Source organism: Solea solea, chromosome 10 (genome assembly GCF_958295425.1).
Source record: "Solea solea chromosome 10, fSolSol10.1, whole genome shotgun sequence".
In the NCBI taxonomy this organism is placed as follows: domain Eukaryota; kingdom Metazoa; phylum Chordata; class Actinopteri; order Pleuronectiformes; family Soleidae; genus Solea; species Solea solea.
Genome location: NC_081143.1, coordinates 19,885,116 through 19,899,368, shown reverse-complemented (window position 1 = coordinate 19,899,368; position 14,253 = coordinate 19,885,116). Strand labels below are relative to the sequence as shown.

Genomic DNA, 14,253 nt, shown 5'->3' with positions numbered 1-14,253 from the left:
AATCTCAACTCTGATAAGCTCCAAGGAAAAGAATGTTAACAGGGGATTCATCATTAATTGCAGTTAGTGAGATAATTTTGTCAACTCCATTATTTACCACACCTCTGTCAGTCAATCAGCAGCATATACCAAGGACTGATTGAACACACGCAATAGCACATTATCCTCAGAAATCACATTTGTTTCACTCTTCAGTGGTTAGAGGTAACACAAGGGGAAACGTAGATTTATTTCATCATAATATTACTGTATAGACACACACACATTCATATGTATTCATTACAACTTATAACTACCCTTCACAGTAAAACTACAACACTGCCCCCTCCTGGACACTAAGTACATTTCAAAACCAAAGAGTTAAATACATATATTCTCTTTGAATATATCAAATTATGAAGTCATCACACATTCTTCTTTACAATATACAAGCTTTATTGTGAGGCGAGAGTATGGTAATAGAATTACAGATCAGCAATCGGCTTGTGGGGCCAGTAAGGATGTTTGACCTTGTCCAACTTTGTCTCAGGGAAGGTGTCATTGAGGTCCTCGATGGTCATTTGATCGAAGGGGATCATGTTCTTAAACTTATCCAACTAAAAACACAAAATCAAAAGGGGAATTAAAAATAGAAAGAACCGTCTGTTTTTCCATTGTTTATTCCCTTCACATTTTCACAAGTTACTTTAGTAAACAATGTGTACACAATCTCACCTCTTTCTCAAACTGAGCGACACGGGCCTTTGATTCTGCCACGTAGACAGTTGCATTTTTGTTCTGTTAACAGAAAAAAACCCCGTCAGATTACGCCGTAAAAGAAAAAAGCAGCAGCAGCCGGTCACAACATTAATCTGTTTTAGAAGCAGATGTGTCGATTTTCATGCATTTTGTTTGCATCTGTTGTAATGTGGGAAATTTACAATCCCTGCAGGAGTTTACAAAATGTTCATGACTACCAGGTTTTGTTTAATGTAAAAGACAGAATTTTAAGTCTTCTTTAGTTTAATATAAAAAATTGACGCAATGAATGGATTTATTTGAGGTAATCACTTACAGCCTCAGCCTCCTGTGCATTGATGGCGCTTGTCTGTGTGTCAACAGGCTGGGGGATCTGCAGGGCTTTGAACTGTTTATAGAAGAAACACGAGTAATCACTGACAGACAAACCAACAACAAGTATTGAAACTCTTAGAAATAATTACAGTATCCATCAAGGAAGAGGATCATTGTTGCTGAATGAATTATACATATTGCATATCTATCTATAAATGAAATGAACATCTGTCTGTCTGTCTAACCACATAACTGTCCAACAGGTCACTTGACTTCAAAGTGCACCACTGTATGCAGACTTTGGCAGGGTTGGGATTAGAAATGAAACAGATATTAGTAGAAATGCAACCGATGTCTTGCTAAAAGACTTACTTCCACCCCTCCACTCTCTCTCTCTCACACACACAGCACCAACTGATATTCCGTTCTTTTCACTGTTCATTAGATATCTGTCAAGCATACACATGACAGGTTTCTAACAAAGAAATATTCAAATAGTGAAGTTTGCTTGTCTTGGTTTTCAGTGAGGATACAGACCACATATACAGGGCCTCATGATCCATTTAAGTTTTTGGATTTCACAAAGGTTGTCAGAAAGGTTACTAAAAAAGTACCAACAGACATAATTTCACTTAATTCATGACTTATAAGCCAAGACCAACGAAGATTTGCCAGTAAGAGCTGTTAGATCCTTGTCTAAGTAAAAGTAGTGTTGTAGTGAAGGAAGTGGGCCTCTTGTCCCTGACCAAGTACACAATGTTCACATAATTTTTCACTCACCTTCTTCTCAAACTCATCAACCATCCCAGCTTTGGCCACTGTAGTCCTGTATAAATTCCAGTCAATGGTTGCAGGAGTCTCTGGCAGAGAGGCTAGTCTGGTTTAAGGAAAGAAGATGCTGTTTGAGAGATGATTCATATCAAACTTTTTAAAGGCTGATGAAAAATGCTTGATAACCTCATGTAGTTTACCAACAGTGCACATCTGATAAGATATAAGAAAGAATCAACTGAACGGCAGACTGGTTAATTAGATAGTTTGTGGAGTGAGTTTTTTTCCAAACAACTCATATACATGTCTATAGATTGGGCACTAATTTCCTTAAAAAATGCTCAGGCAAAGTACCAGAAATTAACCCTGATGTAGAAAAAGTTATCATCTTAAAAATAATCTTTACACTGTAAATACACCTATTTAGTGCACAGACAGTTTTATGTGATTTTTCATCCAGCAACTTGCAAAGTTTTTCAGCCAGGTGAGAAACAGAAACTTAAGCTATGTTGCATGGAAGATAAGCCCTTTTTTTATTTCACATCGTCTTGTTTATCAACAAGAAAACTAAATCACACAGATGGTGATAAACTAACTTAGCAGAGATGGCATCACTGCGAGTCTTCAGTGCATTGAACATGCCCCTCTGATTGGGTGGAACCCGCTCAGCAAATGCCAACCAGTCAATAGCCTTCAGGGACACACGACGGGCTGCCATCTTGACTATCTGAGAAAAAAAGAAAAATCGAGATTAGTCCATAAAAATGACCATTATCTAAGTCATCCTGGTTACATTTGGCAACAAAGCACATACACGCTGTCTAAGAATATTAAGGCTGAATCTCAAGGTCAACTTACAAGCTTTTTGAGCTCACTTGCCTTGCTTTGCTAAATGCTATGTCATTAAACTTCTAAACTTAAACTGTCTAAATGTTACAAAACCTGTACCTGTTTGTAATTAATCAGCAAAGACAACCTGTGAAATTCAACCTGAACATTATATGCCATTTACTTAATAAAACAAAGAAATCATTAAAACTGAATCATTTTGGTTTGTGGACAAAAACAAGACATTTAAGAACATAATCGTTTACAGGTTTGAGAAACACTGATCAACATCGACATTTTAAGGACCAAACGATTACTCAGTTAATCAACTAACGATTAGTTGCAGCCCTACTTTAAGTACTTTAAATTTTAAAATTATCATAAATGCATGAGTTAAATGCAGGCGTAAAATTGATGGTGAACATTATACTGTCAGTTGTAGTAGTAGTTAATGAAACAACATACATTCAGCAGCAAAACAATGCTTGTATATTCATAATAATGTGAAAATAATTTCAGTTTGACACCTGAGACAAGAAAACAAGCCTGAGGTTTAGCAAATCTAGCATAGACAAAGACAATTGTGTCTCTTATGTAAGGCCAAACACAAACTTACATCACGTATATTTATTAATATAATAAATCATTCACTTGTAAAGGCTTACTCGTGATATGACACTATCAAAAATGTTACAACCAACATTAAAACCGCACATGCAGTTGTTGACTGCATTTCTCTTAGTATTCGAACCCCAAATATAAGACAGTAATACCTAATGTGTGTAAATGTAATCAGTGACACCAAATGTTTGACATTTTGTTCAAGACCTCTGCAAAACCAGCTAACGGTAGTTAGCTTCGTTAGCTTGCTAGCCAAGGTCAGAGAAATCTCTCTGTAAAGCGACCGTTTTACGACATCGACAAAACGTAAGTTTCGAATTTCTTCCTCCTTTACAACAATAGATGAAAAGGGTGAGCTTAACGCGTTTTAGTCATCGTTCTTTCATTTAATAACTCGCTCCACCGGCGTACTCACCTCGCTGTTCCAAGTAGTTGTCTATGACAGGACGGAAGACCGGAAGTGCTTTTTCTTCATGTAGGAGGAGGACGAAAAGCGAGTCCGCCACTTTTACCGCCCTCTGCAGGACGAACGGAGCGTTGCAGGTAGCAGAAAGCTGTGTGACAGCACAGACTCTGCATCTGTTTCTGTCTTCATATCCTCAGTGTGTCTCACGAGACCAGAGGGCCTCTATATCTGTAACTGACTGCTTTAATGGAAAATTGTGACCAAGAAATATAAATAATAAAATAATAAAATAAATAAAGTGTAAGTAATGTTTCTAGGATTTCGTTTAGAAGGGAGACACATGGTTTTTGCTTTAAGTTGGAGTAAAGTTACAGCAACGTAATATGAATGGAAAAAATATATTTTTTAATATTTATTAAGTCGTCTAGAATAGATAAACTAACGTGCAAGGTAAAACAGTGTCATAGATCAGTTATTTAATTAGATACAATAAAAAAAGAACACATTCTTGTTTATAATGATGGGCTGTTCATTTGGGCTCGATATTTCTGAAATGTTATTGAGACGTGTGCCAGTTTTGGTCGCGCGTCCCTACAATTTTATTTTGCCTGACTTTGTCATGGGCAAGAGTTTTTTGAAAATGTTTATTTTGCCTTTTTAACTCTACTAACAAGTAGCTAATTGTATGTGTGCGCGCCAAAATGTTCGTTTTACAACTTTGCGTTTGGTCCTTACAGCTATATTATATTACATGTCATATTATTATGATATACAACGTAATTCTGCGTTGGTTTAAAATCAATATATATGTTGGATTTAACATCATCTCCCTGTGTTAAATTTGCTGTTCCTCGACAAATGTTTGATTTCCAAATACAGGCTATACCTGAACAATTACCATCAAATCCACTTTTAAATATTTTAGCCTTTACTTTGAAATGACGATGGAATAGCATTGTGTAAAAAAATAGGCTCACATAATTTCTGGGCAAGTTGTACTAAGACAATAAAATACTAAAATAACATAAAATAATAATAAAACAGAAGTCAAAACAGATCAGGCTGGAGGGTTGAAAACCATTTTTGACTTGACTAAAACAAATATGAATAAGATATATACTGCTAAGTAGAAGCCATGTTTCGTGCAATAAACAATAAAAAGCCCTGATAAATTATACATGAAGAAACATTGACACTTTCAGACATTGTATAATGTTTATTTTCTAAAATCAGTCTTTACAAGTAACTGAACATTTTTTTTAATATAGAGTGATGTATGTACACAGTACAGATACAAAGATATTCAATAAATACCACTTTCCCTGCTGCTCTTCAAGCGAGACTGCAAGGCTTTATGAACACTACACATTTTTAATATTTACATTAACAGCAAAATTCCCCCAAAGAAAAATCTATAATTTCTCCCAGAAAAAAGGCCTCGTTGGGAGTTTTATTAAAGATCTAATACAAGTGTCTTCTAAAATATAATTCTGCTCCGCGTTTAAAAAAAATAGCCTGTAGAAAATGTGACATTCAAACAGCAATGATGGGAGAAAACTGTCAACACTGCTGTATGATGAGAGAGAGGTTGAAGAGATACACTGCTCTTAAGGCACTGACACAGATTAAGTACTTTTCCGTTGCATTCAGTAGAATCCCGCATTTATGTGTGGCCACACTTTAAATGTCCACTTTCACAAACTATCGTGGGGTGGATGAACTGCGGTGAGATGTTGAAGGCATGTCGTCTTTTGAGAACCTGACATTTTACATTTGGATTATCTCCTGAATCCACAAGCCGCAGCACTTGACACCATCACAAACATGTGCCAAATTGCAAGGCTCATAAATTCGGGATTTTATATATATAAAAAAACCTTTTTTATTTAAAATCCAAAATTTGAAAAAAAAATATATAGTAATGATCTCCAAGATATTAAAGACGCACCATCTTGATGCGCGTATAGCAACCGGAGGACACAATTACCCCCGAATACGCACACACACACACACACACACACACACACACACATACGCACACACGAGGATACTAAGACAAATAGTACATTCCATAAGTGACGGGTCCACTGAAGAGTCCTGGGACGGGCAGACTGGGCCTCGGGAAGGCGTTTGACGGGGCCCATGCTGGAGAAGCCATGTGCGCTCCAATGGGAAACGGCAGTGCGAATGCGGGGAGAACAGGCTTGGAGGCCAGTTTATACTTCTCCAGTTCGGCCTCCTGCAGTCTCTTAGCTTTGGCTCTCCTGTTCTGGAACCAGATCTTCACCTGAGTCTCCGTCAGGTTGAGGGAGTTGGAGAACTCGGCTCTCTCGGCGATGGAGAGGTACTGCTTCTGCCGAAACTTGCGCTCCAGCGCCAGCAGCTGCGAGGTAGTGAAGGGCGTGCGAGGTTTCCTGTTGTTTTTGTGTTTCCTTAAAGTACACTGTGTTGGACTTGAGCTGCCTGCTATGACAAAACATAGAAAGAACAAAAAAAACTGTGGTTAGATTAAGATTAAGATTAAGATGAAGCGTGGTCATCGATCAGACTTATGTTTTGTGCACTAATCACTTTCATTCATGTCATTATGAATTTCAATGTTATATTAAAAGCATCATCAGCTATGTCTTGATTATTTGCTTCCACATATCATCTGCTTTATACTGTAATTTAATAATAATCAATATGCACAGAAAATAAGATCAACAGCCAAATGTGCGCTACACACGCACAGTGGCACAACATAAGCAAAATAAAAGCAAAATAAGACAAACAGCACATCATTGCAGGGATTTTAGTTTTTGTATTCAGCCTTAAATATGTTAAATATATTTTTGAAGCCCACCATCACTGTAAGTTTAAAGAAAGAAAAGACTAAATGCAGCGTATCCCGGTGATTTGAGAGCTCGCAAAACTCCAGGAACAGCGGAAGGAAGGACGGACTTACGAGGAGGAGTAGAAAAGGAGGACGTCTGGAACCAAGTGCTCTGATCTTTCTCACAAAACTGCGGACTGTCTTCGCTGGAACTGGAAACACCCTGTGAGCTCTCCGCGGCAACCTTGCTCTCCGCGTAAAAAGTCCTTGGGGAGAACGGTGCGCCCTGCGCCGCCACGGTGACGGGCTTGGGCAGCACCAGGGCTAACTCTGAGGGGGGGTAATTAGAAGTCCGACAGGTGGTCTTCTTGGAAATCAACGACTCGACGCTAAACGGGAGGCTGCTCCGCTGCACTTTATATCCTTTCTCTGTGGTCATGTCTTTGGGCTGGAGTTCCTCTCCCTCCGTGTCCGTCTCCTCTTTTGGATGAAGCTGTTTGGCGTCTTGGGACGGCGACCCCTGCACAGGATTCATCGCGACACAAGGGGATGGGGCCATGCACCTCCGTGCGGCCCGGTCAGGAGAATGTGGTGTTGCTGAGGTGTACAGTGTCCAGTAGGTGTGTGCGCCTCTGCGAGCTGTCAGCTGTGCCCAGTAGCTTTGACGCGCCGGACGGGGGTCGTCTATAAAAGGACAGAGGATATTCCCCCCTCTTTGCTCGCACCAATCAGCTCGTCAGTTTGGCCCCGTGACGTCTACGAGTGCGGTTTTGATTGGCCCTCTGCCTCACAGAGGAACATCAAGAGGCCTTTGAAAGGAAGGAGAAGTTAATCATACAGACCCCATGCGGCGCGGGTCTATTGATGGCTCTCACAAAGTAGCTTAGACCAATTGTAGCGCAATTAAGCAGTGGGGAGGAATCTCTTGACCATTTACATCCATTAGCCGGCCACTCCATCCCTGAGCTTCTGTTCCCTGAATTATTCACAAACTGTAAAGCTGAGCAGGAACTAAAGAGACTAAAGAGTCAGTATCAAAGTGATACCTTCATCAAAGAGGGAAGAGAGAGAGAAAAAGAGGAGACAGAGACAGGTAATAAAACAACACTAGGGATTATTTTTTTTAAAAAAACATGTTTTACAGAGAGGGAAATAAAAGTTAATTAATGTGAAAATGAAATTAAAGAAGAATGGGGGTAAAAAAAAAAAGGTGCGGGGGTTGAAGGATAGAAACTGATTAGGTATGACTGTTGGTCACACAGCATTATGGCAATTTAAGGCCTGTCATGAGCTCTTCTCGCTCCACAATGGCCTCAGTTGAGAAGCAACAGGCGTTTTTCTTTCTCCAGGTCATACTATTTAATACGCCAGACAAGTTGTGTTTTGCAAGGCGCCAGGCTCGGCGGGATCAAAAAGGAAGATACCTCAGGGAGAAAAGGCAACGGTTAACTCCACTTAACCAATTGTCCTCCAGATATTTCATAGTCCACTGCGCGGAGCTGCTGACAGTTAACTGTTTCACGTCTAGTCTGACGCGCACGACAGTCAGTCTGCACTTCACTGCATGACATAAAAAGAAAGGGGCAACTTCTACACACGATCATCAGGATCAGGAGAAATAAAAGAATCCATGTGAGGTGAATACATCTGAGTGAATTCATTTGTGGAATGAGTGAAGTCATTATGAGCAGTAATCAATATTTAACAACACATCTCCTATTACAACCAACTTCCAAGACCATTAGTTATGATTTTCAAGTAGTAACACAGCATTTTTTAGTGAATTTCTGAGCCAAATGTTTTCACAGCAAAGGTCATTATTAAATTATTTATTACATGAATGGTCATGAACATGTCAATTGTGTGTACTGTTACAGATGTCAGGCTAAATGTTTAAGTATGTAAATAGTACATAAAGGTAAGTATAAAGTAGAAATGAAAAGAAAAGTAAAATGTCATTAATTGAGTGAATTAATTAACTGAATTAGTTTTATTTGTCATATTATTTCTGTCCAAGAGACAATCGGAGATAAATCTTAAAACACAATTGTTCTTGGATATTCTTGGAGTTTATTGTTTCTTTTAATTCATGGGGGGACAGGTGTGACCACACATTTGTATGAACTGTGATGTTCTTTTTCTTTCCTCTGTTCTCCTGTCTCTAACTGAAACGTTGAATAAAAAAAGATAATTTAAAAGAACATTGGAAATGTCTGCGGTGAAATGTCAGCAGTGCGGCTTCATGCACTTCATCGGAACAACCCAACACAAGCCTCCACTGAAAGTCCGTCACATCAACACAGTGCAGTGGTCAGTCCAAGAACCTAAAATCCACTTTCATGCCACCAAATGACTTAACTAGCCTCCCTTAATGCTTCCATTGCTTAACTGGATGGGACGATGAATAATTAACTTATTAGACTCGCCTGGTACAGTAACCACAGTTTTGTTTACAGGCTTATCTCGCAGCAAATGACAATCACAAAAGTGAAACACTTAAAGCAGCTGTTATTTTCCCGTCAAACAACAGAAACAAGTGATTGTTTGACTGATTATTTTGTTTATGGGAACACTGATGGTTGGTTTCTTGAAAAGCCTCAGGTGTAAAGACCAATTTATATCTCATCAAGAGGCACAATGTTTGCTTGATGATTCAGCTTGAGTAAATCCTGATGTTGAGCCCACTCCTTCATTTCCTATCCTGCAAAGCTGGCCCTCACGCAGCAGGGGCCTCTCGTCACCCAGCTGGTTTGGGTTTAAATCCCAGCGATCGTGTACCCCCTTCTCTCCATCTCATCTCCATGGTGTTGTGCAAAAACAAAAAAGGCGGGGGTGGATGACAGTCCTGAGTCGGTGCTGTAGAGTGCACAGACTCATACAGACGTTCATCTGATACAGGTTCACCCACAGATAAATCTACACAAGTACAGTTACCTCTCCTCTTCTGGTGTTTTGTCCAACCTACTTAGCCCCAGGCCCCTCTCCCCTACCCCAAAAGACATTTCTGTAACAGCATGCAGGCGAGTGAACTATGTCAGAAGGTGTTACTGAGTTTGAAAGCAGATCTGTCCTTCAAGGTCGGAGTGAGCATGCTGGGAAGTACATTCCCCTCAGCTAGCACCAGAAATGAAAACTTTTTCACATGCATGTGCGGGGCCAGTGTACTCATGCATCAGTGAAACCACTTAGATAGTTCATGAAGAGCATGGGCTGAGTGGCCGCGCGACAAGCCATGTGAGAAAAACACCTTCACATGGATTTAAAGGGGCTGTATGTTAAATTATTCATGCATTATTGTGTTTTTTTCTTATTCCCATGAATGAACAGATTGTAACGTGACTAGTGTGATTAAACACAGCCGGATGGGGACAAACAGGAGAGTTACTGATATCAAGGGAAGACGATAGAGTATGGCTTTAGTTAGCTCATCAGTGTGCTTCTTGTCCGTGACTAAAACACTGCAGTCTCCTCTGTCACGGCTTTGGCTGGAGGATGCTTCTTTTGTGGCCATCGTGAGCCTCCGCGAGGGCAAGCTGGGACTGCAGTTCAGTTACAGCCACGCATGTACGCACATGTCACTGGGAACAACTGTTTCTGGAAGTGACGTTTAGCCCCGATAAGGTGGCTCACATGTCACACATTTGTTACATCTAGGTCCATTGCCAGTGGGAAATGGGCATAAAAGATGGCTTTTTTTTTTATATCACATTCCCACTGGTCAAAAAAACAGTTTAATCCCAGCTTTAAATTTTTTCTCCAGTGAGAATGTGTTTGATTGGCATTCATTCCCGGGTCAAATGACTCTGTACAACACATGTGGGTTTTATCAGCTTCACCTTCGAGCAGCGTGAGTGGGAAGACCCAGGTAAATACAATCATTTCTTCTTTGTCCCCTCTATTTCTAGAGATACGATGTTTCCGACACAATGCAACAACGTGCACTAGCATAGGTGTTAGCATATCCATTAGCATTCACTTTTGTTGCAAATCTTACTTTTTAAAAACCGGGCACAGCGCACAATAGAGTTCATTTACTCAGTCAGATCATCTAAATCCATGGTTCTCAAACTGTGGTACGTGCAACTTTCTCTGGTGGTACTTCATCATCATTGTACTGTGTATTCCAAGGGCATGTATTTTGTGCGTAGAAAATTAAAGAAATAACACACTAATAAATTAAACAATAATAATTACAGTCAACTTATCTCTCGCTCCATCTTAATATAAGTTCACTATACCAGTGTTTGAAATATATGTAAGGAAGAATACTCTAAATCTAATATTGTAAAAATTAATAAATGTGCCTCCTGTGAAAAGTCTGTATGGCTGAGTTTGCTCTATGTGCGGCACTGTATTTTAACAATGGTGTTACTTCAAGATCTCAATATTTTCTCCGGTGGTACTTGGTATAAAAATTTGACTGAAAATTTGATTGAAAGACTGACCGTTCCCATTATCGATGAGAGCTATGGAGTTGTTGTTGACGTCACGATTCATGCATGGGTGACAAAAGGGTGAAAAACAAAACACCACATGGCAGACCAACTCCTGGAAATGGGAATTGAACTTTTGTAGAGGCTTCTATCTGGGTTTAAATATACTTGCCTGGGTAAAACTGCTAATTTTAGCGTGAAAGAGTTTAGTTAGAGTTTTAATGATTTAAGGCTTCTCTTTTCACTCGCTGAAGGCAGACTCATAGTGGGCATTTGGGACGAGCTGATGTCCGCCCTCCCATCAACAATGTGTGAATTGTACCGAGGACCTCTGACAAACAAACACGTCATTTAGGAGAGTGAGAGAAGTGTGGAACCCAATCCCTGTGAGATGTGTCGACAGTGGCACAAAGACCTGCAGCTACAGGCCTCGGCGAGATGGACACGTTGCTGACATGACATGAGTGCAGGGAAGATAGGGACAAGTGAGCGCACTATACTCAACAACAACCTCACATGTCCCTGTCACTCCGCTCTCACGTCATCAGCTCAGAAATGTTGTGTTTTGCTTTTATTTTTCTGCCTGTGCTTAGTCTTTGTGAACAGAAAGGATGTAGCATTATTTGCAGTGGGTTCTGACTAGCAAAACTATTACTGACCTTACTGAGGGAGGGGGCGAGTGGGGAGAAGACCGTGTCAAACTGCTGAACAACCAGGTTTCTTGTGTAGAATTCCCTTCTGAAACTTGTGTTTCAGTCACACTTCAACCTGTTTATTGCCATCTTGTTTTAGTAGCAATCACTCGCTGTATTGCAGCACAGGGATGACGCCAGGTGACACGGGATCCTGTGTAAACTCACTTGACAATGGTTTGAGTGTAAAGGACGTTTGTTCCTATTTTGACTCTAACTATAATTTCCTTTTTTTTTGTGAACACCTTGATTTGTTCTCCTTCATCACACGAGGTATCCAGCGCTGCCCTCTCCAATTAACAGCAGTTTAAATAGCGGTAGTTTGGGTTACTAAGCGCTGTGGAAAAATGTCTTTGACCTTTCATTTGACTTAACAAGTTGATCCAGTCCACATCAGACTGACTTCAATTCTGCACTTAAATGCTGGTTTGACATTTTCTGCCAAAACCACTTCCTCTTGTGGCATCAGAGTGCTCTGTGTTTGAATACTGGGTAATGAGGGAAATATTTCTGCCACGCTGAAGCGAATGAAGCAATTTGCCTTCATCATGGCTTCTTTTTTGGAGCTGTAAAAAAGCAATCACAGGATGAAGTGCCCTGCGGCATTATAGCTGCTGTTTTTGACTGAAAACCCAAACACAGCAAGGTTTTTATTTCATTTGTCTGTGGTGCGGAAATTTGCATTTCAAACTCAAGCTGAAATCAATAAGCTCTCACATGTTGGTGGCTACTTTTGTTTTTTTTTTTTTTTTTTTTTTTTAAATAACATCTTTGACACCATTACCCTCTCCAGCATCTTCAAAACACAGATGTTTTCGTTGAGAGGGTTCCTTACTGATCTCAGCTGCCAATAGCAATTGTTCGGAGGAGAAACCACAAGAGGTGACAATGCAATCAGCAATTCTGTCTGGCTCACCGTCAGCCATAGAAATCCACATTCTTGAGGAAAGTCTAGAGACAATGCGAGTGGGCGAGTTAGGTTGAGGGCTGGAGATGAGGAACTTTGTGTGGCTACTCTGTGGTCTCAATCACAAGCCAAAGAATGTCCCCACAATCTCATGCACTCTTAGCAGCCAAAGCAGTGATACAGTGTATTTGAGAAAAAAATAAAAAGCAGCAGTATAAATTTTCCCTTTTACTGCTGGCTTCAAATCCCCACCGGATAAATTACAGCAATTTGGTACACATTATATGAAATCTTTTCTTTTTCACATCATAAAAATATATCAGCTGCTGGTATTTAAAGTACAAGAGAGAAAAGAGACAACATTGGTTGTAATCGATGTTGCTTTCATTGGATTTATTCATCAAATTGAATGAGACTATCACTGGGATAGAAGGTTGAATGCAGGCGGTAACAGTTTACAGTAAATAAACTATAGTCAAATCTGACAATATGTGACTTGAATTTGGAAATTCAACATTCTGTCATCATAATAACGTGAACAACTATTTCCACATGATGCACATTAATTACAAGGCAAAATCTGCATCTTATTATGTTTTGCATTAAGTATTGTTTTCGTTCAAGAATCAGTTCCAGCTACGAACCACTTCTTACAAACCCTTTCATAAAATTTCACACTGAAAGATTCAATAAATTTATATTATTTGTTACAGGACTCTTGGATTTCTTTTACACGTGTAGTTTAAACTTGCCAGATGCCCAACTTCCTGTAATTATTTTTATGACAACAAGTACTAGGCGTCCAAAAAGCCTCAGCCCTTGTTTAGTCACACAACTCATCATATACATCTGCTTCAAGTGGGGAAAAGCACTGTAGATCCAAGCTGGCAATGCTTGTCTCAGAGTAATAATGTTATTGCATGCATCAAAGGTCAGAACAAATGTGAGTGTTTGAATGTCCTGAGATTACAATTTCAAAGTCCTCCCCATGTGAGGCTGAACAATGGAGAGGGTGGGAAGTTAAAAAAGCGGGGTCTCTTTCAGATAAACAAGCATGGGTTGATTCTGAATAGGGCTGCTACTGAGCAGCCGGATTGGTTCTCAGAAGATTGAGTGCATGGACTGCGCTGGCTCTCCACCTCCTCCTACACCGGCTCCCAAACAAACTGATGTAGTAAACACAGACAACCTGATAGAGCCTCAAAACTGTAATTTAGCACTTTGCTCCATTTCATTATCCTACCTTTTATCTCTTGTGTGCTCGCCTTTCTCTCCCACTGAACACAGTGTGGACGGGAAAGTACATGGGGGGTAAGAGCTCCCCTTTTTTGTGCCATTGCTTAATGAGCCTGAAAATACAATTGCAGTGTTCTGACTGTGAAGGTAGCCTGCAGGCTATAGTGTAAATTAGCAGCGCAAGGAAGCCCAGAGGGCTGAGTCTTGCTGAGCGGCCAGAATAGGGAGATGTGGTGAGAGGGGAAAATCCTGTTAGGGCCAGTGCATGTGGAGGAATCACAGTGCATTTTCACACCAAATGGAGTCGATCGAGCCACTTGTTGCAGTGGCAAACCCCATATCCAAGGCAATCTCACTGCGGATCTGTGAGATTTATTGAGACTGCACCGCAGCCACGAGTGTTGGCATCCATTATGTGACATGTCAGTTGTTTGTCACATTTCCAACCCATAATTCCAGTTAGTTCCACACAATGGCCCTTTTGAGCCGCT

General features: G+C 40.2%; 2 protein-coding genes across 3 annotated transcripts; both read right to left on the bottom strand.

Moving 5' to 3' along the window:
* Window positions 1–411: 411 nt before the first annotated feature.
* atp5pd (ATP synthase peripheral stalk subunit d) lies at window positions 412–3,805 on the bottom strand. The gene is made up of 6 exons (XM_058639669.1): window positions 3,689–3,805; window positions 2,421–2,551; window positions 1,834–1,930; window positions 1,055–1,126; window positions 715–777; window positions 412–596 (listed from the first exon to the last, which is right to left on the bottom strand). Exons 2-6 carry the CDS (start codon window positions 2,540–2,542, stop codon window positions 465–467), a joined length of 486 nt encoding a protein of 161 aa, XP_058495652.1. The 5' UTR covers window positions 2,543–2,551; window positions 3,689–3,805; the 3' UTR covers window positions 412–464.
* Window positions 3,806–4,875: 1,070 nt separating this feature from the next.
* Window positions 4,876–7,169, bottom strand: LOC131466935 (homeobox protein MSH-C-like). Of its 2 annotated transcripts, none has more exons than XM_058640556.1 (2): window positions 6,627–7,169; window positions 4,876–6,145 (listed from the first exon to the last, which is right to left on the bottom strand). In XM_058640556.1, exons 1-2 carry the CDS (start codon window positions 7,051–7,053, stop codon window positions 5,730–5,732), a joined length of 843 nt encoding a protein of 280 aa, XP_058496539.1. In that variant the 5' UTR covers window positions 7,054–7,169; the 3' UTR covers window positions 4,876–5,729. The 2 variants fall into 2 exon arrangements, with proteins under 2 accessions (XP_058496539.1, XP_058496540.1); XM_058640557.1 differs by having other exon boundaries at window positions 4,876–6,142.
* Window positions 7,170–14,253: the final 7,084 nt, after the last annotated feature.

Coding starts and splice junctions, on each gene's coding strand:
- atp5pd (XM_058639669.1), bottom strand. CDS start 2,542: ATGGCAGCCCGTCGTGTGTCCCTGAAGGCTATTGACTGGTTGGCATTT. Junction 1,127..1,833: donor TTGATGAGTTTGAGAAGAAG/GTGAGTGAAAAA, acceptor TTCTATAAACAG/TTCAAAGCCCTGCAGATCCC. Junction 597..714: donor TCGCTCAGTTTGAGAAAGAG/GTGAGATTGTGT, acceptor TTGTGTTTTTAG/TTGGATAAGTTTAAGAACAT.
- LOC131466935 (XM_058640556.1), bottom strand. CDS start 7,053: ATGGCCCCATCCCCTTGTGTCGCGATGAATCCTGTGCAGGGGTCGCCG. Junction 6,146..6,626: donor CTCCTTTTCTACTCCTCCTC/GTAAGTCCGTCC, acceptor GTTTTGTCATAG/CAGGCAGCTCAAGTCCAACA.